General features: G+C 48.4%; 9 protein-coding genes across 9 annotated transcripts; 4 read left to right on the top strand and 5 right to left on the bottom strand.

The window, feature by feature from the left end:
• Positions 1 to 453: 453 nt before the first annotated feature.
• Positions 454 to 2,606, top strand: FTJAE_4263 (glucan 1 3-beta-glucosidase; the record flags this gene model as incomplete). The annotated part of the gene is made up of 2 exons (XM_037350649.1): positions 454 to 943; positions 994 to 2,606. 2 exons carry the CDS (start codon positions 454 to 456, stop codon positions 2,604 to 2,606), a joined length of 2,103 nt encoding a protein of 700 aa, XP_037208622.1.
• Positions 2,607 to 4,148: 1,542 nt separating this feature from the next.
• Positions 4,149 to 4,796, bottom strand: FTJAE_4262 (uncharacterized protein; the record flags this gene model as incomplete). Its single annotated transcript, XM_037350648.1, has 1 exon — positions 4,149 to 4,796. One exon carries the CDS (start codon positions 4,794 to 4,796, stop codon positions 4,149 to 4,151), a length of 648 nt encoding a protein of 215 aa, XP_037208621.1.
• Positions 4,797 to 7,270: 2,474 nt separating this feature from the next.
• FTJAE_4261 (multidrug resistance) lies at positions 7,271 to 8,833 on the top strand (the record flags this gene model as incomplete). The annotated part of the gene is made up of 4 exons (XM_037350647.1): positions 7,271 to 7,587; positions 7,640 to 8,142; positions 8,196 to 8,724; positions 8,770 to 8,833. The coding sequence occupies 4 exons, from the start codon at positions 7,271 to 7,273 to the stop codon at positions 8,831 to 8,833; spliced, it is 1,413 nt and encodes a 470-aa protein (XP_037208620.1).
• A 5,505-nt stretch (positions 8,834 to 14,338) lies between these two features.
• On the top strand, positions 14,339 to 16,612 carry FTJAE_4260 (transcriptional regulator RDS2; the record flags this gene model as incomplete). The annotated part of the gene is made up of 2 exons (XM_037350646.1): positions 14,339 to 14,570; positions 14,778 to 16,612. 2 exons carry the CDS (start codon positions 14,339 to 14,341, stop codon positions 16,610 to 16,612), a joined length of 2,067 nt encoding a protein of 688 aa, XP_037208619.1.
• Positions 16,613 to 16,957: 345 nt separating this feature from the next.
• FTJAE_4259 (riboflavin kinase) lies at positions 16,958 to 17,635 on the bottom strand (the record flags this gene model as incomplete). The annotated part of the gene is made up of 2 exons (XM_037350644.1): positions 16,958 to 17,482; positions 17,528 to 17,635. The coding sequence occupies 2 exons, from the start codon at positions 17,633 to 17,635 to the stop codon at positions 16,958 to 16,960; spliced, it is 633 nt and encodes a 210-aa protein (XP_037208618.1).
• Positions 17,636 to 18,540: 905 nt separating this feature from the next.
• FTJAE_4258 (FMP52 mitochondrial) lies at positions 18,541 to 19,236 on the bottom strand (the record flags this gene model as incomplete). Its single annotated transcript, XM_037350643.1, has 1 exon — positions 18,541 to 19,236. One exon carries the CDS (start codon positions 19,234 to 19,236, stop codon positions 18,541 to 18,543), a length of 696 nt encoding a protein of 231 aa, XP_037208617.1.
• Positions 19,237 to 19,982: 746 nt separating this feature from the next.
• Positions 19,983 to 20,649, top strand: FTJAE_4257 (uncharacterized protein; the record flags this gene model as incomplete). The annotated part of the gene is made up of 2 exons (XM_037350642.1): positions 19,983 to 20,001; positions 20,072 to 20,649. 2 exons carry the CDS (start codon positions 19,983 to 19,985, stop codon positions 20,647 to 20,649), a joined length of 597 nt encoding a protein of 198 aa, XP_037208616.1.
• A 636-nt stretch (positions 20,650 to 21,285) lies between these two features.
• Positions 21,286 to 21,904, bottom strand: FTJAE_4256 (uncharacterized protein; the record flags this gene model as incomplete). The annotated part of the gene is made up of 3 exons (XM_037350641.1): positions 21,286 to 21,322; positions 21,429 to 21,575; positions 21,630 to 21,904. 3 exons carry the CDS (start codon positions 21,902 to 21,904, stop codon positions 21,286 to 21,288), a joined length of 459 nt encoding a protein of 152 aa, XP_037208615.1.
• A 537-nt stretch (positions 21,905 to 22,441) lies between these two features.
• Positions 22,442 to 22,864, bottom strand: FTJAE_4255 (uncharacterized protein; the record flags this gene model as incomplete). Its single annotated transcript, XM_037350640.1, has 1 exon — positions 22,442 to 22,864. The coding sequence occupies one exon, from the start codon at positions 22,862 to 22,864 to the stop codon at positions 22,442 to 22,444; it is 423 nt and encodes a 140-aa protein (XP_037208614.1).
• Positions 22,865 to 25,776: the final 2,912 nt, after the last annotated feature.

The raw sequence follows: 25,776 nt of genomic DNA, 5'->3' as shown, positions 1-25,776 counted from the left end.
AGGATCGTGATGTTGCCAATATCTGGGCAAATCTTGGATGTATACGCGGACTCCAGGAGACATTGCATCTATTTTTGGGTGTCCATATCTGTACTTACTGAACGGCAATGAGTTGCCGTTGCGTACGTATGCTTCATTCGCTTTGACCATCGACATAGTGTTGCATTTGAAGAAAAAGGAAGTCCGGCTTCTTACGATAGGGCCGACTCCCTAATGACTGGAGCAATAAAAAGAAAACATGACGAAACGTGTCGAATCAGTCCTGGGTTATCGTTTCGACGAGGTCTGAGCCTGAGCCTGGGCCTGGGATAATTCCAAGGATATATCTGGTTGCCCCGACAACCACGATCGGCCAAGACTGACGTCGTAATTGGTCGTAAAACCATTGACACTCGCTCAAGTCCATTTTTGTAGAGATTGCATTCCAATTACGCCGTCGCTACATGTCTCACGATGCCAGCACCGGAGTCATCGCGGCGCTCTCACTCACACCGACCTCGAGATCGCGATAGGGACAGAGAAAGGGATCGACGAAAGAACGGTCAGCGGAAGAGGAAATCGCAAAGCTCCCGGCGACCAGTCTCTGGATCTGAAGACACCCGGGACAGAAGTTCAAGAACATTATCAGCGAATGCCTTGGCGGATCTAGAAAGGGAGAATGCGCGACAGAAGAAACGGAGCGAAAGGGCGAGTCGAGACTACAGAGATGAATCACGAAGACGAGAACGACGAGATGAACACAAGAAAAGAGATCGGGACCGAGATCCCGATAGGCCACGAACTCATGGCAAACACAAAAAGAAAAGGGTTGTGAGCGGTGCTATCATGGAAGAGGGACGATCCAAGACTCATCTTCGAGGTGGCTGGGGGAGTGTGGACAGTGTGGAACAAGAGAAGGACTTTTATCTATCAAAACCGCCAAAGAAGAGCAAGAAGAAACTCTGTAAGTTTTGATGTGGTGAAATTGGCAGTTGAGAAGCTGACTGGACTTAGGGATTGCACTCGGTGTGAGTGCTGTTGTCCTCATCATCATTATTATCGTGGCAGTAGTCGTCAGTAAAAAGAACAAAGGCGGTGGAGGAGGTGGTGGCAGCAGCAGCGATAGTTCAGACGATTCAACTGAGGATACTTCTGATCTGGACGGGATGGACCACTCAGAAATACCCGAGAAGTGGCAGAACACGTATCTCGATCCTTGGACATGGAAGTCAACCACCGATTTCAACCTCACTTTCACTGACCAAATGGTTGGAGACTTGCCCGTCATGGGTCTCTACGACGACTGGGACGACTCTGCCCGAGCCAACGACAATGTCCCACCTCTCAACAAACCCTGGGGATCTTACGCGAAGAAACCTGCTCGCGGGGTCTGTATTGGAGGATGGCTCTATCTGGAGCCCTTCATTAGCCCATCTCTTTTCAATTATGATACCAAGGAGGGCATCATTGATGAATGGACTCTGTCCGAGAAGCTGGGTTCCGAGGCTGCGAAAACTCTCGAAAAACATTATGCCTCGTTCATTACAGAACAAACCTTTAAGGATATACAAGCAGCTGGTCTCGATCACGTCCGAATTGGTTTCAACTACTGGGCTGTCGAGGTCTACGATGGTGATCCTTATGTGTACCGAACATCTTGGAGATATCTTCTCCGTGCGATCGAGTGGTGCCGTAAGTACGGCTTGCGAGTCAACCTGGACTTGCACGGTATCCCGGGGAGTCAAAACGGATGGAACCATAGTGGTCGATGGGGTTCCATTGGCTGGCTCAATGGAAAAGACGGTAGCAAAAACGCAGAGCGGGCACTTGATATTCACAACCGTTTGTCCAAGTTCTTCGCTCAGCCTCGCTACAAGAACATCATCACCCACTATGGTCTCGCCAACGAACCTCGAATGACCAGCCTTAAAACAAGCGATGTTATCCAGTGGACCGAAAGTGCATACAAGCTCGTCCGCAAGAACGGCATCAAGGCCCTCGTGGTGTTTGGGGATGGATTTATGGGACTTGAGAACTGGCAGGGCTTGATGACGGGCTACGATGATATGGTCCTCGATGTCCACCAGTATGTCATTTTCAACGAGAACCAGATCGACTTTACCCACAAGGAAAAGGTTGAGTATGCTTGCGACGGCTGGACTGAGCAGGCTGAGATCAGTATGAATCCTTCGACAGGCTATGGACCAACCATCTTTGCCGAGTGGTCTCAAGCCGATACAGACTGCGCAAAGTATCTCACTGGCGTAGGCTGGGGCACTCGCTGGGAGGGCACGTACGATACCGGAAACAAGGACACTTCCATCTTGGAGCCTCGTTGCCCTACCAAGGACGATAAGTGTTCATGTCGTGGCGCCAACGCCGACCCTAGCGACTGGAGCGACGAGTATAAGAAGTTCCTCAGGATGTTCGCCGAAGCACAGATGCACAGTTTCGAGAAGGGCTGGGGATGGTGGTACTGGACATGGAAGACGGAGAATAACTACCAGTGGAGTTATGAGTCTGGCCTCAAGGCGGGTGTTTTGCCCGAGAAGCCTTGGAATCGCGACTTCAACTGCGACAAGGACGTCCCTGACTTTGCCAAGAGTGGTTTGCCGGAGTATCTTTAGAGATGTGTTTTGTGTTGGTGGATATACCGTATCAGTTGGGCAGTACATGTTGGCGCATTTCGGCGTTTGGGTTTGGCTTGCTTGGAATTGAGATAGAATATGCATGCATGGTTGGTATATGTTGTTCTATGAGGACTGATGAGAAGTATTTATGATGGGGGAACTCAGTGTCCCAAGGTAGATAGATGTATAATGACAATATAAGGAAAATGAGTTGCTACTATGCTGTTGGTTCTCTGGCTTCAGATCGTCAGTATCATGACTCAGTCCTAGGTGTATCATGCCTCAGAATATGTGAGACAGTTCAGAGACATGTCATGATGATCATGATGACCTACTAGAGGGTCTTGTCCCGTGATCGGAAGTGGTATCCGAGAGTCGGTGAGCAAGGACAAGCCCCCAAGCCCCAACCCGGACGGTGGAAGGCCTCAGAGTATCCGACAGGACAGAAAACTCCCCGAGAGGATAGACATCATCATGGCTAGCTAGTTTCATGAGCCGCCCGAGACCCGCCGATTGGGCGTTATGATTGCCGCTGATCCATGACACGGATCTGGTGTCATCTGTTTTATGATTCGGTGAATAGTCGAGATACCTAGCAAATTTATACATCCTGATGAGGCAAAGACTCCCTTGAGATTTAGGCCACTCATAGACAAGAACGAGCCTCGGAACTTTAAGTCAACTGACAGATTTAAATGGCTAATAGCAGTGGAATATGGTGCCTTTGAATGTGTAGTGAACCCTAGCTACCATGAAACCAACTCCATTGTAGATAAGATATGAGCTTCGGAGGTTGTTTACTATCGTTGATTTTTTGGTAGCGACATATATATAGGGCGGGATTTCAGCATTAGCCAGCCCATTCCACAACAGGATATGCATTTTGAGAAATTTATGTACTGCGAAAATGATCCAGTAGTTAGGTAGTTGTTCATGCTTGAATTATAAGACTAGAAGCATGCCATAGCAACACTTAGATACCAGTTTATATAGCGTTTCATACGATGAAGCTGAATTCCTACGGAAGAACAAACTTACTTTGTGACAGGCCGGGAATCAACGACACTACTATTCAATATGTAACCTAGGTAAAAACAAAACGATAGACATGTCACATTCATAATCAGAATCACAAACATGATTTGGGCACGCACGCCTTTTGTATATTTTTGCTGCATGTGTCTCTGAAGGAATGTGTAAGAGATTCCGATCGCGTTGCTCACTGGCGAGTCACTTATGTCAAAACGAAATCCAATCACGAACATTCTTTGTTGTCTCTCATATCATCACCATCATTATCGTCATCATCAACTTGCCAAAGCGAATACCTTGGTGGATACGGGCCAGAGGCGGTGGCAACTGTACCATATCAAGTGTCGATGTGTATGTTCCACTTCAATAGCTTTCCTGGGGCAGGGGAGGGTTTCCTGTGCTGTGTTTGTTTGCTTGTTTCTTTGTTGAGAGGGAAAGGAAAGGGAATCCGGCCATGAATAGCATCATCGTCATCATCATCACCTAAGTTACCATCAATGAATCACTTCATGCAGACACTTGCAAGACGAGGTAGTAGGCTTTGGCTCCAGCACCCCTTCGGTAGTCCTGCAACTCAGCAGACAGGACCTTGATCTTGTTCTGCTCGGTGAGGCTCTTCACGTGTGCCTCATAGCCACCAGTCTGCCAGATCTCACGGATGACGGTAGCCACGATGTAGCCTCCTGGCTTCACGACACGCACAAATTCACTGATAGCCTCGGGACCAACGTGAGACTGAGTCAGGGTTCCCACACAGGTTACGACATCATAAGAGTCATTCTTTGCGGACAGCGGTCGCGACAGGTCACATACGTCCAGGTTGCGATATGCGTCTGTAGCGCGAGCCTCTTCGAGCATGCCTGGGCTGATGTCGACACCGTCGATTTTCTTTGCGCCCAGGCGAGCGAGGAAGACACCGACGAGGCCGGTGCCGCAACCAGCGTCAAGAATCTCGACGTCTTGGTTGATGGTAGGAGAGCCTAGGACTTGAGGGACATAGGCAGCGGCAATGGCTGGGCCGACATAGTCTTGGCCTTTGCCAGTGATCTCCTCATTGTAGGTCTTTGCCCACTCATCATAGACAGAGCGAGCATGATCAGCCGAGGTGAGGGAGTAGATCTTGGGGAAGTATTGGGCAGTGGTTTGAGAAGACATGATTTTGAGTCAATTGGGGGGGTATTTATGATAGGGGTAGATGTGAAGTGTGTTTGATTGAGTTATGTAGAGGGTTCAATGAGTAGGGGTAAGATTGCAGGGTATTCAAGTTGAGTGTTTATGAAGTGCTTGTCCGTGTTGAAGACGAAGAGAGAGCTTGGTTGATGGTTTAGAATCTCAGCAACTTGGAGGAGAAAACCGCGACCTTTTATAACCAGATCAAACAAATAAAACCCCGCGTCTCGTCTTGTTTCCCCTCGTCTCCCCGCGTCGTAGAGGTTCCGAAATGACGTTTGAGCGTGCTGCTGAATGCGAATCCATTGGTGGAGAGGATTATGATTGCGACTCGGCGTGGCCCAAAGAAGCGATCCGAGGTAAGCGCCTAAAAGATGGAAAGAAATCTGTACATTTTGATAGTTGTAATAATAGGTTTTCGTCAGAGAAATGGGGGTTGTCAAAAAGAAACCGCCATGTTTATGTTCATGGTGCGAGTTGTTGGAGGGGATCCAAAGGCAACGCAACGCAACGTTGGCGGTTATGATCAGCCGAGGACTCTTGGCCAACCGGGCCAATTGATTGTATTTCTGTTGAGCCGAGTAGAGCTATGTGTCCTCTTTTCCACTCAAGTTTCTATTTCCTTTGGGGGCTTTTTCTGTGTGTTTGCGATCAGTCTGTTTGTGAATTATGACAGTCTTTGGCTACACCACCAGAGACCAAACTTTGGCCCGATCGCAACAACTAGGTGTAACCAAAGATACGTCAATAATCACAAGGAAAGAAACACTGTTCCCTGGAGAATCCAATGGGACAAGGTCATGGTTGGAAAGAAAAGAGTTCAGCCGGTCGCGGGCGCATCATGAGTGAGCCCTATTGCGAGAATTACATGCATAGTTGCAGCACTTTTGCCTCGTTCGCTTCTGCCAGACTGGGCAGTGCAGCTGCAGTGTGCCTTGGAAGTGCATCTCTGAGTTGCAATACAAGCTCATGGTTGAAGCGGGATTGGTGCGATTGTCATGTCTCTCGAGCGCTGATAACTGTCTCGACAACCATTGACTATTTGAAGGCATAGATGTGGCATACCTTACCTCTTTACTGCTACCTCTCCTCATGACTCTTTAATTGCATCTGTTCGTTAACTACGACTGGTGTGCATCAAGGGACCTGCTTACCCTACAACACACGATGTCTCTAAGTCACACGCATTTTCCTGGCGTTCCATTCTGCTGACCGAGCCTTGACTGATGTCCCGCATTACAACCCTACCAGCGCCCGCAGTGGTACATACATACGAGTGAAACTGGATGACGACATGTACGCATGTTATCTTAGGCATCCTATCAGACATCGTGAGAGGTGCCAAGATATTTGATAATTGGTCCCGTTTGGTCCATGTTGAGCCGTGTCTGCGATATGCAAGTGATTCGAGCCCTGGTTCGTCAACTCGAAATAGCTAAGGGGCTCTTATTGACGGAGTCGGACAATATCTCCATCAGCATGTGAAGCATAACCGGGTTTTGAACTCTTGCAGGGTCGTATTGCTTGAGCATGAGGCTCTCTTATTCGACCACCTGAAGATGGCCATTGTTAGCGTGATACGGAGCTACTGATGTTCGATCAAGTTCAAGGTACCCAAACACGAGACCAGGCATTACTCTTTATTTTTGTACTAATAACTCTTTAAAAGGGAGCCTCATAAGTCTCGATATGCGGGGAAATATCAATTTAAAATCATGAGATTATTGTTGAGCTCTTGTTCTCCCTTGCCCCGGGAAACTCAAAGAGAGAAGAAGTGATGAATATGTATTTGCCATGTTCAAGAGCCGAAAGAATTCAATAAAGACAAGTTTTAAAGAGCTTAAACTCCGAAAGCCGAAACAAGAGCTCTTCGGGCTTAATACGCAATGCATTATTAACGCTCCATCGCCGAGATCAACACGGAGAGGGGGAATAATAGCCCGTCTCAGCGCAACAGCATCTCGTAGTCAACTTGTCCTTCTCAAGAAGTGATTTTCATGGGAATATCATGAATCTTATTTCACCAGAAATGACTGACTTCGCAATTACGGAATACGCGATACGCGCCCTGCTTCTCCTAGAGTCAAGCTGTTCAATAAGCAAGCCACGGCGGCCGATCGCTCCTCTCGAGACCCTAGCATGTCAGCTTTGATTGGGTATTAATAAACATTTCGCATATTTACAGGGTGCCAAGTCATGTTTTTGGTCAGCAATGACAACAAGAGGTGATTTCCACAGTACGAGATAGTCAAGATTCTAAGTTTGTGGTGGTGAGAAATGGCAGAGTTTTGCTGGAGAGCAAGGTGTTTAGAGTGTATATAAAGACTAGAAGGACCGGAGTCTTGGCATAGTTTTGAATACCAAGTTATAGTATCTTTACTACGAGAAGTTGATTCTCTTTACTAGAGCTCAGAATAACTACCTGAACACTGTTGTTAACAGTCAGAACCATGAGTAAAATGGATCGCGACATTGAAAAGACGTCAACGAATTCAGGGACACTCGGCCCTGAAAGAAACGACACGACTTTTGCGCCCATTCAACCACCACAAGCAATCAGAACTCGCTCGCGAGCATCTGCTAGGATATCCCGTTGTCAGTCCCAGAATGGTTACAGCTGTAACCCCCACAGCGAGCCTTCGGATGATGAAGTCGAGAAGGATCCTTTCGAAGTCGGCTGGGACGGGGGTGACAATGACAGTTTATGCCCCCGGAGCTTCCACAAGATGAAGAAGTGGCTCATTATTATCATTGTATCGTCTGGCAGTTTCTGCGTGTAAGTATTTCTTCAGCATCATCAACCGAGATGGATACTTATGTGAACACAGAACTGCTGCTAGTTCCATCTATACATCTACATATGAACAGATGGAAGATGAATTTGGCAACTCACGAGAAGTCTCCATCCTTGGTCTTTCATTCTTTGTTCTAGGTATCGGACTAGGTCCCATGTTCCTCGGTCCCTTGAGTGAGTTTTATGGTCGACGACTCATCTATATTGTATCGTGGACTCTTTATGTCATCTTCATCATTCCTCAAGCCGTGGCTCAGAATATCGAGACCGTGATTGTGAGTCGATTCCTCGATGGATTCGCCGGTAGCGCATTTCTGGCTGTGTCAGGGGGTACTGTTGGAGATCTCTTCACAGCAGACGAGTTGCAAGCGCCTATGTTGATGTTTTCACTTGCACCCTTTGTTGGTCCGTCAATTGGACCTTTGATTGGGGGGTTCATCAATTATAACACTGACTGGAGGTGGACTCATTGGGCTCTTCTGATCTGGGCATTCGTTCTACTATTGGGCATTGTGTTTCTTGTCCCTGAGACATATCGTGAGTTCAAATTAGCATTCAGGGCCAAAATGTCCCAACTAACCTCCACCAAGATCCGATCCTGCTGAAGAACAAAGCAAAACAAATGCGAAAGGAGACTGGAGATGGAAGATGGAAAGCCCCTACAGAGAAGGTTCAGAAATCAGCCGCCAGCGCGATAGGTCGATCGCTTCTACGACCATTTCAGCTATTGATTTTCGAGCCTATGTGCCTGAACCTATGTATCTTTACAGCCATCATCCTCGGCATTCTGTATCTCTTCTTTGGAGCCTTTCACCTTGTGTTCAGCGATATCTACGGTTTCAACCTTTGGCAGAATGGCTGCTCTTTTCTCGGGATCCTCGTGGGAATGCTGCTCGCCGCTGGCCTTGATCCCTTGTGGCACAATATTCGGAGCAAACTCATCCGCAAGTTGAACGAGGAGACGGGCATTGAAGGAAACAGCCAGCCTGAGTTTAGGCTACCTCCAGCCATTTTGGGAGGTATCCTTGTCCCAGTTGGTATATTCATGTTTGCTTGGGCGTGTTATCCCTGGGTTCACTGGATTGTGCCCATAATTGGATCAGCAATCTTTGGAGCTGGGTAAGTCATCACGATCCATCCCATATCAGCCCAAACCGTTCGCAGGCCTCAAGGTAGCGTCATCAATGGGAGCACCGTGATACCCAAGTCCAACTTTACACGGGACTGAGACAAGAACCGGACGCGCGGAATCGCATTCGCACAAGGAGGGCAAAACATGTCTTAGTCACCGCTTGGTCATTCCTCTTGATCTCGTATCCCCTGAACCTCTGCTTGACGAACTGCAGCTAACCGCTCGACTCTGATATAGAATCCTACTTGTGTTCAGTGGAGTCTTCACCTTTCTAGTAAGTCCAGCTTTGTGCCTGTATCACAAGTTTGTGACAGGCTCACCGCACGTTACACAGCTCTCTGCTAGCCATTGTGACAGGAGTGTGCTCGTGCCAGGGAAGAGACTGTGCTGACTTTGATGGAAATAGGTGGATGCGTATCCACAATATGCCGCAAGTGCCCTTGCTGCAAATGCATTCGTGCGTTGTGTCTTTGCTGGTAAGTCGTAAGAGTATCTACTCCCATGGATCTGCCTGATTCTTCACCGCCGGCTGGCTACCAACTTCCCCTGACATAGCCTATTCTGGGGAGCATGAGGCGTCAGCCCGGAGAGTTGTTGAGATTCAGCTGCATGAATTATGGCTAACTCGAGTCCTGCAGCTGCATTTCCCCTGTTTGGTAACCAGATGTACACTAAGCTCAACAACCACTGGGCTTCGTCTTTGCTAGCTTTTCTGACCGTTGCCATGATGCCCTTTCCTTACCTGTTCTTCAGGTATGGAAAGAGAATCAGAGCCAACAGTCGATTTGCTACTTCTTGAAGAAGGTTCATCGAGATTAAAGTTGGGTATATGAGAAGAGTATGTGATCAGGGCTCCAAGTCCTGACTTCATCCGTGTACCCGCGCCACCAAACCAGGTACCAAAGCCCCTGCACTCCAGCTATTAGATGAACATCTCACACTAATACACCGAGAGTCTTACCAGGTCAAGGGTGGCTTTTGCGGAAGGCGAGTGGATTGATCGCTGGTTGTACAAAAAGGCCGGTCTAGGTTCTAAACACAGGGCTTGGAATATTGGCGCTTCTGTAATTTGTATTCGAAGATACGTAAAATCCTGTCAAAGGTCGACTCTTTGCGTGAAACGAGGGTATACCAAGAATTTCGATGAGTATGCATGATCTGATTGTGAATGCTTGTTAGGATCCCCTCGGCTGAAGGGCATTTCAGGATTCCCCCAGAATTAATGCAGCCAACTAAGTTTATCTTGAAGAAAGATCGTCCCGGGCCGCTAGGCGAATGCGGGGATCTGGATGACGGGACAGGCAGATGATGATCAATAATAGGCGAGTATAAATGGTGGCTTGATACAAGTGCTCAGCTGCTGCGGGCTTCAACGACCGTGATCCAGATTAGGTCTTTTTCACAGGAGATGCAATAGGTACATCCAATTCAGATAGCTGGTTAATTATCATACTTGGGAAATTTGACCCCAGTCAGCTGGTCATGTCTGCCAAAAATCAATATCACATCGTACCCTTGAGCTAGAACACCAAACATCGGCATAAGATAGCTAGATAGGCTAATAGGCCAACCACAACTTTGGTGTGAAGAACAGCTTCAACATCGACAAGGGTGTCTCAGTCCTCTTAGTCCCTACATCAAATTAACCTACATTACAACCTGCAGGCCATCGGCTATCGCAGCCTCGACTCGGCTCCAGGCTCTCGGCCAGCAGCATGGGTCGTATCCTCCAACCGCATTGACGCACACATGCCTCTACCCGCTATGAATATTTATAAAAAGCAAGCAACAAGGAGTGGGGGTATATTGCCCACAAGAGAGGCTCAGCCGGATGTGTTGATTACTTTGGGAATCCTTGCCTTGGAGCGGCTGTCATGCAATGCAGAGCGCAGCCGCAATGGAGAAACAAAGGAAAAAGCAAACAAAAGCTGAAAGATGCTCACAGGATATGAGTCTCATTGATACGTAGTCACAAATAGTTACACCTGAGACAGGACCTTTCTACCTGACTTTAGGTAATTGTAACGCAAACTTTCACGCTAACATCGACAGACAAGTCTCTATGACCTAGCTATGCTGAAGATCAGGCTCCCGCGCATACTTACTATTTGCGCAAACTTGATGAGGATCGTTACCTTGTATCTTGGCATGATTCAAGACTTGAGTCCTAGACAACAGCCTCAAAGCCTCGGTCGCCGACGGGTTGCGGTCGGTTAGCGAAACCGCGGGTATTGGATATCCAATAAAGGACCCTGACTATCAAACCTGGATCGTTCTATTCTTCACCGCAAACAGCTGAGCGTTGGCTACCCTCGGCGGCGTTGGGCTTCCGCTTCCGCCCCTCACCTCCGGCATCCGGCTCGGCATCAAGCCCCGCGTTCTGGCTGGCCGGCTTCTCACAATTTTAGAGGTAGACACTGATGAATGTATTGAGTCTCGCTTCATGAAGCTTCTGTCTGTTAAGGAGAGTAGTAATTACCGTATGTGGCAAGTTTAGCTCTGTAGATATTCTATGTTACATAGGTACTCTTCTCCGTGCTCTATATGTTCATTTCGGGTACCTTACTTATACGCCGCTTACCGGTTGTTCCACACCGGGCCAGTTAGTGACTGCGCCGGCGAGTAGATTTCTTTGACTGCTAACGTCAGTAGCACTAAGGTCCTCTTTTATTTTCTTTTTGCTTCTGGGTTTTGGTAAAGACTAATGACAGGGCTAGAATTGCGTGTTAGTTGCTCAAGAGATGGCTTGAAACATATACATGTACATGCATGTTGGCCTGTGTAGGTACGGATACGACAGACTATCAGCAAGATGGCAATTGGCATTCTGCACCAAGTACATATCACTAGAGTTATCCAACATCAGCCCGACGCTGCACCTCGTCGCAACGGTGCTGCAGTCGCACGACACTCTTCAGACCCCTGTCATAGGCGAGGTACGAATCACACTCTGGCTGACTCTGCTATTACCAACGCAGAAGAGAGTTTGATATGTCGACGTGTACATACGCGCAGAGAATCATCCAACCAGGGCCCCAGACTCTTGCGATTCACAATGCATCGGCCTAAGCCAGGTCTAGGGGGTTGAGGTAGTTGGGTGGCTGGTGATTGGGAATACAAATTCGAATGGATGGATCAATGGAGCAGTTTTTGGCGGCTCAGCGGGACCTCTTTAGCTTCATCTTCTCGATCGAGACTATTGCTTGAGGCGCAGGAGGTGAAATTCTCCTTCCATGACCTTTCTTGACCGCTAGAAGTGAATTGAGTCAAGTCATCAACTGTTCCAATGGGTCCAATACCTTAAAAAAAATCTGATCTTGGATACAAGGCTTCGTCAGTTACAAATAGAAGCATCGTCAGACCAATAGCCAGCGCCCAGTTTCCCCAGAGCGGGTTACCTAGTAAACCCCGCAGTCAAAAGTTTGACTTTGATTGGGCTCGAATTGGTTTCTGCTAGCGGCTGGTGAAAATGAGAGGCTTGAAACTTCGGTTTGCTGAGGCATAAACAACTGAGTAAGAATATCAGCCATACTATTAGTCTATCAACTCCACCTGGGACTGTTCGAGGTAGAATCTTTCATGATGATCAGCGTGTTGATTGTGTTGTTGGTGACGATGTTGAATCAATTGACTATCAGATATGTACGATACCCGCCCATGTCAAGGCTGGTTTGAAGGGTTTGACGTTTCATTGCTACGTAGAGTGACAGGGGAATTGACTGAAAGGATGAAGAGTTACCCACCCTACAAGTACCACCCTGTGTGGGTTTACAGCTAATACCTGTATGGTTATTCGATCATCCGCCCGTCAATCAATGTCCTGTTTGTACTGTACAGTAGCTGTTCACGAGATTGGATTGCTTGTAGCATCATCACCTCGGGTTTCTACATTTGCACATGCCATGGATGCACAACGAACGAGCCTTGGCTGTCTTTATACCTTGTGATGTAAAATCAAGATTCGTCGTCACTCTATTCCCCTTAAATATAATCCACTTTCTCTAACTGAGAACTTGTCGTGAACCCACCTTGTTGTACTGTACCTACATCAGTTACTTGGCACAGCAAACTTGGTACTTCTGCTACCTTTATAGTACTAAGGTTGCACGCGTTCACACTCGATTCTCACAGCAGAAAGGTAAGGTAGGCAACATTTTAGCTCAAGGTCAGGTACCTACCTACCTCCTAACTGGGAGCAAGCAAAATCAGCACAGGAACACCTGCGTCTGCGTCTGCAATCCTCCAATTGCCTACTAGGTACTGCCCTGCCTGTGGCGTCTGCTACCTAAATCTACCAACCACCAAAACCCACAATGCTACCTGCTACTACCACCACTACAACACCCTGTCGCCTGACCTGACTGGGCTCTTTCTAACTGACCTTGAATTGGACCAGTCATTGCTTACAACTTATTCTGCGAATTGCCTCGTTCGACTTCTACTGTCACCATCGATTCTGTATTCTTTCTTATACCCCCTTTTCAACCCAATCTGTATCGCGATCCGGCTCCTCCGCACAATCTGCCCTCAACTTTGTCCCCCGCGCCGCGCCTGGTTCGCATGCCTCATCTCTGCACAACGCTACATATACGCTGTCACCACAGCCTGCTTCTACGGTCGCCGACGCCGTGTGAGCTTCTACTGTTTCTGTAGTGGCCAATTTCTGCTTAAATTGGTTGGCTTTGGTGCTGGTTCTGGGTGCAGCCACTCCTCATGGCCCGCGGGTAGCTGCATCGTATTCTTTCCTCGTCGTCATTCGCATCCTCACTCACGTCGCCAAATCTCTCACCTCCCGTGCCGCCGTTGCTCTTCCTCCGTGTCGCCTTAGACAGCTCCGCCTCTACCGCTGACTGAACGATTCTCCTGCATCTAGCGATCATCGATCACCCAAGCTCATCGAATCGGAATTCTACCTCCTCCACCTCCTCCGTCTTCTTCGGTGACAACAGTCACAGCCTCACGGCCCCTGCGACCTACTATTGACTCAATATACGTTCCACCAAGACGCCTCTCTGTGTATCATACCTATACACTTATTGGCTTTCATTGAGAACGCCCCTTCCACGATACGAGCTTGACCGAGCGGTTTCGGTCCCCCAATTAGCCAAGAGACGTGATCATCATATACACGGCTGCATACAGCCTTCTGGCCTCGTTTGCGCCCAACGCCATAGTCCTACCGCATCTGGGCATTGCAGTTCAGATTGTTCCTAATCTTACATACATCTCCTACGCAGCACGCGTTGGCGATCAGCGAGGGAGATCAGGGGAAAGATTATCTGCGCATCGCCACGCCACCGTGGGGGTTGTTGTCACTCTAAACAGCATTGATTGTGACTGCAATTCGACGGCGTACTTGTCCCTGCTTGGCTGTACCACCACGGCTTGGATAAGTGTGGTTTCGCAAAGCTGTCTAAAAGGAGGAAAAGGTGAAAGAGAGAAACAAAAAAGGTTTCTGGGATCGGAGCCTGCATATCCGAGCCGCCTTGTGTGCAGTAACCCAAACAAAGTCTCGGGCTGTATAAGCTGAGAGGTGGATATTCCAGTTGTCGCAAGACCTTGTACTGGTCTCCAGACCTTGTATATAAAACCTAAGACACCATGCCGCACGAAATGGAGGAGAATAGCACTGAGGTCTCAGATGTTATGTCCGAGAACGAAGACGAGACGGAAACTTTTCTTAAAGAAGAAGACGAGAAGATGACCGACCAGAGCACTACCGAGGGCACCACGGAGGTCAAGAAGAAGTATGACCCCAAAGACCCTATGCGCCCAAGGAGGAAAAAGGCGCGAAGGGCCTGCTTTGCATGCCAAAGAGCTCATCTGACTTGTGGTAAGTGTTCTTGCAACGACCGAGTGCTGGCAATTTGCCCAACCATCATGACATGAATTCGTCTTCTCCATGTGAAGCTTGGCTCTTTAATCCATCAGTTGTCGGGGCTTTCGGCGTTTCCTTTGCCCATTTCAGTGGGAAACGAGTCATAGTTGAGATCGTCGTGCTTTACAGCCAAGAAGAGGTTTTTAACTGACATCTTTCCAGGAGATGAGAGACCATGCCAAAGGTGTATTAAGCGTGGCCTTGCTGATGCATGCCAAGATGGTGTGCGCAAGAAGGCCAAATACCTTCATGATGCTCCTCCAGAAGCCCTGCGGCCTGTCCTTGGCCCAAATTATAACCCCAGTCCCAATCCTACTCCCTCAAGGCCCAATGCTCAGCGCCAGAATTCGAATGCTAGTCAGTCAGATAGTATGTCTGCAACTGGCAGCAACTTCTTTTCTCAGGCTAGCACTACGACACTGCCGGTCTTTTCGACGGGGGCGCAGACTCCCGTAGGCATTGATAGTCTACCTTTCAACCCACAAACATCTCCGACATCCTTCCAGGCTCCGATCAGCAATGCGCACGCTCCAATCAACAATATTATACCTACCGGTAACATGGACTTCAACGCCTTATTCGATCCCAGCAACCCTGCTCTGTACAATTTTGACCTCGAAGGTCTGAATTTCGGGAGTCAATACGCCGGCTGGGAGTTTGGCATCCTTAACAAAATGGCCCTTGGAGCCGAGACACCTCCACGAGAGAACTCCCTGTCACAAACTCCAACCACCGAGGCCACTTATGCAGCTCTCTTCGGAAATGCAAATGGCAACGGAAACGGCTTTGATCATCCCATGTTGGGGGCCGACTTTTCGGGTATGGACCAAAATAACCAATCTCTATATGCCCAGGGAAACCTCCAGCACGGACTACCCCATGCTTATGCTATTGCAGCCGGGCCTACAAGTCTTGCCAGCCCAAGCACAGATGCGACAGCCAGCCCCCATTCTGTTGCGGGCATGGAGGGCTCACCAGGCCATAATTTTGCTGGAATTCCTACAGTTCCTGGCGCACAACGACACAGACCGAAGAGTACTAAGCCGAATCCCAAGTCGTATCTCGGCAAGCGACAAAGGGACTCTGCCGCTATCTACGAAAGTGTAAAAGAGCCGTATCCTTACACAACCGGGTTCCACAACATGGTGGCTGTCCTACGAAACCGGCTGCCCGGTAATAAGCTACTACGAATCGCTAAAGCCCTCGGGGAGATCCGACCGTCTTTTATATCGTGTACCAAAGATCTGACCCGTCAGGATCTCATTTTCATGGAGAAGTGCTTTCAAAGAACGTTGGTAGAATATGATGAGTTTTTACAGCATTGCTGCGCTCCGACCATTGTCTGTCGAAGATCGGGCGAGGTCGCTGCTGTCAACAAAGAGTTTATCGCGTTGACAGGATGGACAAAAGAGGTACTGCTCGGAAAGGAGCCAAACCTCAATATCAATATTTACAGTGGGCGTTCAACCAATGGGTCGAACACACCAGACAACAATGCTCAGGGAGACATGCCAACGCCCCGGCCTCAAAGAGCCACCCTTGACATGAGCGGCGGGCGGCCTCAGCCTGTTTTCCTGGGTGAACTGCTGGATGATGACAGTGTGGTTGAGTTTTACCAAGATTTTGCGGAATTGGCTTTTGAGGACAGTCGCGGCAAGGTACAGAGAAGTTGCCGACTCAACAAGTATCGATCCTCTCAGAGCATGGACATCAAACCCGACCATACTCCTCAGAAGGACGTACAGCCGAGCATCCTCAGTAGCCGAGTCACGCGGATTGACAGCGAGCACGGTATATCGAGGATTGAGAGGGATGGCAAGGTTGGGTGCACTTACTGTTGGACGATCAAGCGAGACGTCTTTGACATTCCCATGATGATTATAATGAATGTGAGTTCTAGCATGCTGTCCCTCAAGACTTTCTCCTTGCTAACTCAGCTCAGTTCTTACCGAGATATTTACCAGACCAAGGACCCCAGCAACTGGCAGTTTAGCTAGTTATGACTGTGGGCAAAACTGAAATACGTTCATTCTCCCTTTTTGTTGGAGGTTATTTTCTTTGAAATGAGATACTAGCCAGGCCTTTAAGGGAGGGCTACCTTGCAAGAGAAGGGAAAGATCCGGAGTACACGCTTTTGCATAGAAGATTAGCTTTGATGCTGCATAGTCTATCGGTAATGCTCTAAGTCAGGCAGATGGGGGTTTCGCATGATACCCAGGTAGTTAAGCAGATGTGAAATGAAACAACCATGACTTTCTAAAAAGATTCCAGCTCTTCTATGTTGCTATCTATCCATAACTCCCGTCCACTTTTTACCATGTTCTATTTCTCTTGGATCTATCTTAGGCATCTCGAAGTAACCACTGGACATCTAATTTGCCCTCAAGGTCTTTACCGCCAATAACACGTCCCTTTGCGGGAGCCCAGGCCTCTCGGGCAAGACTGTTCTTTGCAACCTCACAATCAAAGTTGATATCTTCAATCAGAGCCTCCAGACTCTTGTAGTCCTTCTCCTCACGGATGAAGCCGAGGATTAGGAGACGCATGGGCACGTCATAAAAGTCTGCGGTGAACTTGTGCAGCACATGAACCTCTGCGCTGCGAACTGTGTTCTTGTAGAAGGGGTTGTATCCGATGGACATAACCATTGGGAAAATGTGGAAAGGAGGATTAGCAGGGGCTCCGGCAGCGAGGAGAGCATCCTCTGTGTCAGCCTTGGGAGGTTTTTTGGATGAAGCCGATGGGATGTCCGGGTGTGTCGTGGGCAGAGCGAGAGAGGCATAACCGAAGTAGACTCCAGAGGAGATGTTGGCGATCCATGGTGTGAGAGCCTCGTCCACAGGGAGGTTGGCAGTTGGGATACCGAGCTAAGAGGTGTGAGTAAAATAAGTGATGCATGGAAGAAGACATACCTCTTTGGAACCGCGGCCGAAACCAGAAATCACTTTGCCTTCCATGTGAAGCGGGTAAGGGGCCTCAGGGCCCGAGTCTGGGCCGACGACTGAAGGACGGGAAGACATGATATGTAATCACAAACGATGATGTGCTCGATAGCGGGTATGTGTCACTGGGCTATAAATTATGAGTACAGTGTGTCAATAGGGTATGCTCCCAGGTGAGAACTTACTTGAGTAAACCCACGTTCAGTTGTGGTAGTAAAAGATGAAGCTCAGTGAGTGAGTGAGTGAGAAGTCGATAGAAGCTGGTGGTGGTTATCAGAGTCGAGGAGTGGAGTTGATGATGAGATCCGACGAATGGCGGGGGCGGGGAGAAGCAATGCCGAAGTGCGATGGGTCGGATGAAAGATCAAGACCTGCTTACTGCCTAGTAGAAGGCCTTTGATAATTATATACCAGCTTCAACGTGAACACTCATTCATGCAGGGGGGAATTACTGCATTTCATGGCTTCGTGGAACGCAACACAAGGTGTACAGAATCATAGACAGGGTTGTGCTCTGATGCCAAGAACCACCTTAGTGAGATGGGAACTGAGCAATTGATCGTAACCAATGATATCAAATCTATAAGGTACAAGTCAGATAAAGGACTGAGAATACCATTTACTCTCAAAGGTGAATTTATGTCTCATTTATGGGTTCCTCAGTGAAACACCTTTAGCTGAAGTTTTGATAGCTTCAAGACTAACTCACCTTGCGCGATTCTCTCGCAAGAGCCGTTGAGTTACAGAGGGAGGAGAAATTGCATTATGAATTAGAAATCGCGCAGTTGGTTTCATCCTTATATTAATAACTATTTGATAAAGGACATCATTAAATGACCAATTGATTCTGACAGTCTGCAAAAGGGTTGTACAAAGGTAGAGACAGTCGTGACTGTACCACAATATCATGTCAAGTTACCTACTCTCGCAAAGGTCCTACGCAGCATCCTCGGTCTTCGTCTTGTAGGATTCTGACTACCCAGCTACTCAGTCCTTCCCAACTTGATAATGTCGCTTCCACTAAGAATCCAGTATTTACTCGGCGCCTTTCCCTCACTCGCCAACTGCGCAGCCCTCACGGCCGCCTTCGCAATGACATCGGCATCCTGACCAAGAGTATCTCTGATACCAGCGCTGAGATAGCCAAGACCGTTGACTGCCCCTTGAGCAATACCCTCCACTGTGCGGCTGGCCTCTCGGTGGCCGAGGATCATACCGGGCTTGAGAATCACGGCTTGCTCAAAGTCGAGTTCCTTGATCGCATCTTCAACTCCGTTCTTCATTTTTGCGTACGGCGAAGATGAGGAGAGGAGAGACCGTGTTCCAGCGCTGGAGATAAAGACAAAGGTTGAGACACCTGCAGCCTTGGATGCCTTGGCGAGTTCGATATTGAGATCATGGTCGATCTTCCACTGATTGGCTATTCCGCCTGCCTGAGCGCGGGTGGTGCCCAGTGCAGAGTAAACGACAGATGGCTTGGGTGTGAGCCCTGTGAGCAGCTCTGCCCATTTGGCAGTATCGGCATCGACTATGGCATTGAGGTGAGGTGATGTCGCCTTGGGAGCGCGTCGAGTGATGGTATGTACAGGGTTGTAGATTTCGGAGGCCAGCATCGTCGAAAGGATGTTGGAGCCGACCAGGCCGGTAGAGCCGATAATGGCAGCAGAGGGTGAAGACATGGCGATTGGGTGAATTATTTAGTGGTTATGGTAGGTGAAGGGTTTGTACAAGAGATGAGGGTATCAAGATGAGAACGATAGTAGACAAGATACTCAGATACCTAGGTAGGGAGGGGAGCGGAAGATAACTGATTAGTTGAAACACAAGCTGATCAATTGATAGGCAGTCAAGACAGACGCAAGCAAGTATGTACAGTATTTAAACCGTTGGATGGAATACTTGGGGCTGAATGAATGATGTGACGACATGGTCCATGCGAGATACCTAGGGGATCAGCCACATTACACTGATAGACTGAGTCGACATGTGATAATATCGTATTCAGTCGAGTCAATTGCTCTATTGTAGAAGCTTCAATTCTTCTTCAAATCGACTTGGTCTGGCTGTTGTTGGATATACATTGTTAACTGATCTTAACCTAAGGGCCAAGCTTCTATGTAACGCTGTGAGAACCTAATCGTCCAACAGACTTTCTCTGCCCTGTCTGCATCTCAACTTTACTGCACAACTGTGGCGTCCTGCACTGTTCAAAGCTGGGGTCCAGTTCTCCACTCATTTCTTACCCCACAACCCAAGAGAGAGCTCGAGACTTGCGACATCGTCTCTGCCTGGGTCTGACCGTTACACAACCACGTCTTGATGCCAGCGCGCCCTCTCTTCTCCCTGCACAATATTCCTACTATCCTTTCTCGATATCTACACCAGCAGCGTACGAACAATCAAACGCAGTTTTCGAGGATTCACAATGGCTACTCAGTACGAAGGTAACATGGGAATAACCCCTCCTCAACCCCTCCATTCGATCTTATCGGTAGCTAACTCTCCATGACAAAGTCGAACACAATGTCAAGTTTGCCGAAGGTCGCCGCTCAGGCCGTCGCGTAGACATGTCATCATTCTTCTCCCTCCTCGATCAGATCGCCGAACCTTCAGGCAGCCAAACTCCTCATCACAACCCACACGCCACGCCCACCCCCGTAGATACGGCTGCTCTCTTCCGCCTCCTCCAGGAACAGCTACACCTGCTGCACACAACTGCTCCTACAGACGATAACCGAGATTTCCTAGAGTCTCTGATAATGAATCTCGAAGATGATATCAACGACCCACCCACTCGCTTGCATGGCGTGTCGCAAGAGTTCGTTGACTCAATCGACCGTGTTAATCGCAAAACCCTCAAGAAAGATGACGACTGCGCCATCTGCAAGGTTCCCTATTTAGAAGACGAGTATTGCCTAGTTGTTGAGCTTCCCTGCAAAGGAGGCCATCGATTTGATCTTGAGTGCGTTGGACCTTGGTTGCGCAGCAAGGGTACATGTCCCATGTGCCGTCAAGACTTGGGGAAGAAGAAGGAGGTCCCTGCAGTGCAGGATGATGATGAGGAGGAGGACGGCGACATGATGTACGCCTAGGCATTGGTGCGTAAGTAGTGATATGCATAGTCTGGCGTCGGGAGTTTCAGCCACTATGGGCTTGATGTTTTCATGGCATGATGAATGTAATAGTGATTACAGTTTGCTAATGCTATCCTGTCCTTCCCCAGGATCTTGGCAAATTATACACCACCCAACCATACATTTACATCCTCTCGTTGTCCCCGTATCGATGCTACAAACTTTTGATACTCTTCACCCTTTCGATCCAACTCATCATACATGTATTGGTCTTGTACCCAATTCATGTGATTTCCTGCCTTGAACAGTCTGTCCTGCAAGCTTTTCTGATCAGGCCCGAGTCCCCCCCACAGCACTCTGAGACGCCTTTTCCAGGATTCCCATTTGTCTCTAGGGACTACGCCCTGCCGGAACCACCAATGTCCTAGTTCATGTGTCCGTAACATTTCGATACACCCAATCCGAACAAATAGATGCCGGCCGGCTTGCATAATCCATTCACAGGCCCCACGGATGTAGACGTCAGCCATCCGGGGCTCGGGTGGTAATACATCTTCCAGCGCTTGTTTCATGGCTAGGAGGGCAGGCCTGTCATCTAGCAGTATCCCTTTGGCAACGAGACGAGCACAAAAAGACTGAAAAGACACCCATCCATCAGGCGTTCGACGCAGGCGAGCGTCGCTGGGGGAAACTAGGTAACAGTCAGTGTGGCTCAAGAGTTTTAGACGAAGAGCAAGCTCAAAAACCTGCCATTGCAAACTTCCTGAAAAGCCTCTTTCAGCTCCAGTAAGCCTTACCAGACATATATTCCCTCAGTAGCCTCTGGAATTTTGTGCATTTCCCCGAGGGCATCTATCGTGCATACAAGAAGATCAATGCGTTCATCCCCAACTGGGATCCGTCGAGGAGCTTCTCGGAAGACTTTCCAGACCGCAGTCCGGAACCTTGGATAAAAACCAGACGATGTGCCGTCGAGGTTGCGAGGGGCATGTTCCTACCATAGCTCGTCTAATTTATTAGCGAGCTCCTGCGCCTTGTCGTAAAGCTGTTGCTCCTTCGGAGTTTGGTCTGATCCAGCTCCAGACCGACTTCTACTAGACTCTGGTTCCTTTTGGTCTTCAGCTTCATCAACAGCTTGATCTAGGGTGCGGTCTCGAGTATTCAGAACTCGTTTGAATTCACCGACTATGTCGGAGTGTAAGTCGTCCCGTTCGTCGTCGGCTACCAGTTCTTCTAGGTCGATGCTGTATTGTGATGCTTCGAGGGTTTCCATGATGTTCGTTTGCTTGTTGAATGATATTTCTATCAGGGATGATGAATACTGAACTTGACTCAGCGTTATCGGATGGCTAGGTATCAAATTCGGAACAATAATGCGAATTGCCCAAAACAGATGTAATTTTGAGCTTGACAGGTGAAAAAAGCAAGGCGAGGTCTATCAGTTGGGAGCTTCCTTCGACGTTTGTGCAGTTGCTGGCTCACCACCTACCTAAGGTACCTACCTGCCTACCTTACTTGCGTATCTAAGGTAATTAGGTAAGTTAGCAGTAGCCGTGACCGTCCGTGCTATAGACAGCTGGGAGTTCTGTATATTGATTCATTCTCCTACTTATTGAGATAAAAAATCCACGTTTTTCAGAGGCCGAGGTTGGTGTCGTGGGCATTTTCATTCTTCATTATCTAGATATGCAATTAAGCCTCCAAGCTCTTCTTCTGATGAACGAATACCGTAGATAATACATTTGCCATCGTAAGGAGTACACGAGGTACATGTAGACACTGTTGAATTCTCGCTTCGTTTTCCCACTTCTTACTTGGCCTTGGGCAGATCTCCCTTCTTGGGCGCACTTCCACTTCCGCTGGATCCTCCCTTTGAGATCTCTTCTCCAGCACCCTTGGTCTTGATCGTTTTCTCATCGCCCATGGGTGTGCTAAGCTCTTGGTTCGCACCACTCGCGTTCAGGGCGTCTTCTCCCTCTCGACCCTTGGATTTGGTCCTTTTCCTGGTCTTGTCGGCAGCTTCCTCAGGCCGTGTCGTGTTAGGGTCAAAGGCGATGTCTGCGTGCTCAGAGGCAACTTGATCATCCGTTCCTGACTTTGTGTTCTCATTCACAACTGGGCGCAGAGATTCTCGGTCCTGATCGTGCTTATACGGCATCTGCAGGCGCGTTGTTGTGTGAATAGGGCGGATAGTGGTTGCAGTTGTACGGAGGACATTGCGAAAGAGAGACATGGCGATGGATATGGGTTTCTGGTAGAAATTGAGCTTAAAGCGATGTTATAGGTGATCTGCGTAGTCTTCTGAAGCAATTGAAAAATGAATTTGACAAGTTCTGGGCTTCCAATGTAGCTCAAATTGGAGTGATGTTATTTCAACTACGTCATCAAGCATCATACTCTAAGCGATCTCAGTCGTCATGATTTATTTGTACTCACCTTAGGTTGACTAACCTACACCATGCCTAGGCGATCATCGTGCAATGAAAGAACATGGGGGGTTTTCAATGCTCGTGGTTGAAATTGATACATAATTACGAGTCAAAGAATGATGGAGTAATGGTGTCGGGAATTCTTCATCATGACTATGGCAGGGCTAGAGCACTCGCTCCAGGTAACCAGGGTGGTTTGTCCATGGTGAGATATGATTTATTCAGACAGCAGAGGGTAGGTAGGCTAGAGGTTGACATCGAGTCTGCTGCAAACTATTTCATCTAAAAAATCCATCTGATCGGTAGTTGAACGATCATGACTGCCGTCAAGGTAGGATCCATAACCTAAGGATTAGAAGTCAGTTGACTTGCCGAATTTCGCTTGCACAGAAAACAACAACGAAATAAAGTTATCGACTGAAACGAGATCGCCATCTGACCCTCGTCGACAGAAGGATCGTGTCTTCTGATCAATAATACGAATATAACCCAGGAAGAAAAGCATCTCCCCGTATTGTTTCACAGTTTCGACCTGCAGATTGACTATTCATATCGGGGCATACAGAAGAAGAAAGACTGCGAGATATCGTCGAGAACTACTCCGTAGGCTTGCGCAACTTGCTCAATTACGCGCACCAAACTATTTAAACTGACCATTGCGATTCAGTTGAATCCTTGTTCTTCCAAATCTAGAACACAAACGTATGATCTTGACAAAAAATATCCGCACCGCCGATACGCAAGGATGAAACTAGGCAAACTAAACACTCAAATTGTCGTGAGAAATGCAGACCTATGCAGGCGGCGTTGCGCCTCAGTTGTTAGATCACCGGCAAATAGGATAAATGGCACCTCGATGGGAGGAGTAGACTCCTGCTAAATGCCATTCAGCCGGAAGAAAGAGGCATAATATCGGAGAAGTGATTCTTTGTCTATACCAATATTCGATATAAAATGCTTCTTGGCCGGCCGCGGCATTGCCCGAGAGGCGTTTTCCAAGCCACTAACGTCTTGGAGCGTTTGTTCTAGAACAATTGAATTTTGTTTTCATAGAAGCAACAACTACATAGTTAAGGATGCAAAGAAGCCAGTACTACACGTGGTTTATCAAACGAGGTCCGTTTGCTGAGGCGATGGGTTTGACTGTAATAGAAGTCAAAAGGAGACAGTTCGAGTTGACGTTTGGAGAAATGCCCGGGGATCAACCCTGCTGAAGGTTTGATAGGAGGGAGGAGTTGTCTATCGCCCTAAGCGAGTATCAGCTTCCTCCGTGTTCATGCAGTGGATTTGAAATCACTCCATCTCCAGGTTTGGACTTGATACCTACTCTACTCCGTAGGTAGGTATGCTAGTATGCAATCATGACAAAGACTTCATCGAGCTAATAACACGAAAGACTTTGAACACGGCTGCGGCGTCAAAGAATAGGAGGATCAGCAAACATATGTCGGCTTCTGGAACGGTATCAGGGACAGGGACCGGGGCAGCAGACGAACGTCTTCGGCAGCCTTGTGCCTGTGATGACGTTCAGAGGCTGGAACATACAATATATAGCATTCATCCATACCTAACTTTGCAAGTACCGCCGAGGTTACAGGATTTGAAACACGGTTGAGGCACCTCCCATCTCTGTGCACCCGGCACCTCACCTCAGCACCTATCCGCCCGTTAACTAGCTCCCAGGGGACCTTTTGAATGCTGATGCGGCTGCTCCAAAATGAAATTGGTTGGCTGGCCTGCTGCATCAAAGAGGCGGCGCCGTTGGAAGCTGGAGCAGGGACCCGAGATGGTGGTAATGGTACAACAACTACCTGTTGGTGCTACAGCTGCTTCTTTGCTTTTTTCTTAGGTTGGTGTAATTGGCAGCCCGTTGCGTTGTGTCCACCGTCCAATACGATCCAGCACCTTGGCAAGGGATCGGTGTAAGTGAGATATGTGCAATTTGCACCTACGCACCATGATATTGCGATACTGCAGAACGCATTATCTCTGACCTGTAAAAGCCTCCAAGCAGCTGTATTCAGCTCCCCTATATCAGTGCCTCTCTATGAGCAGTGAGTAAGTGAAAGATACGTCAGTCCTAACATGGCAAACAAAGCCGGTCTATGTGCATCGGAAAGCGGCAGGCCAAACTAGCCCCGGTTTGGCTGCTTCATTATTAAGTCATAAGGGACGCCACAATGTCCCTTTACACGACAGGTCACCAGTTGCCGACTGCGGGCATCTCCGTCGCTTATCTGCACATGAACGGCGTTTGCAGAATCCAAACCCAACTCATAACCGAAGGACTCATGCATATGTAGCGGTACTGGACCGTCTTTGTGTTATTAGCATGTGAGCCGAAAGAAGCCTTCCAGAACGACGTTAGGGTCACACAAGCACAAACCAGTGGAGGCCTGTTTGTGAAGCAAACATACAGTAGCCGCTCTCGTTCATGCAGGGGCCCGTCCTCCAGATGAGATCTGAGAATGCATCATCAATGATCAACTGGCTGGATAGTTGCAGTAGAGAGTTGCCGATGCTGGTTGGTCGGTCACATAGGTAGTGATGTTAAATGACCCTGTCAACCTTGCGACCAACAAGAACTATTACTCCACGTCTCCGTCTCCGTCTCCATCAATCCCTAACAGAGAGAGTAGTTTGATCGTCGTGTGTCAGCTTCTACCCTAGTCTTTTCGTACCTGGCCGCCCGTCCGGCCTTTGTCGGGTTTTCTAC

This window comes from Fusarium tjaetaba (genome assembly GCF_013396195.1).
Source record: "Fusarium tjaetaba strain NRRL 66243 chromosome Unknown NRRL66243_c0000083, whole genome shotgun sequence".
Taxonomy (NCBI): Eukaryota; Fungi; Ascomycota; class Sordariomycetes; order Hypocreales; family Nectriaceae; genus Fusarium; species Fusarium tjaetaba.
Note: the sequence above shows the minus strand (reverse complement) of the source record. Positions and strands in the feature narration are given on the sequence as shown.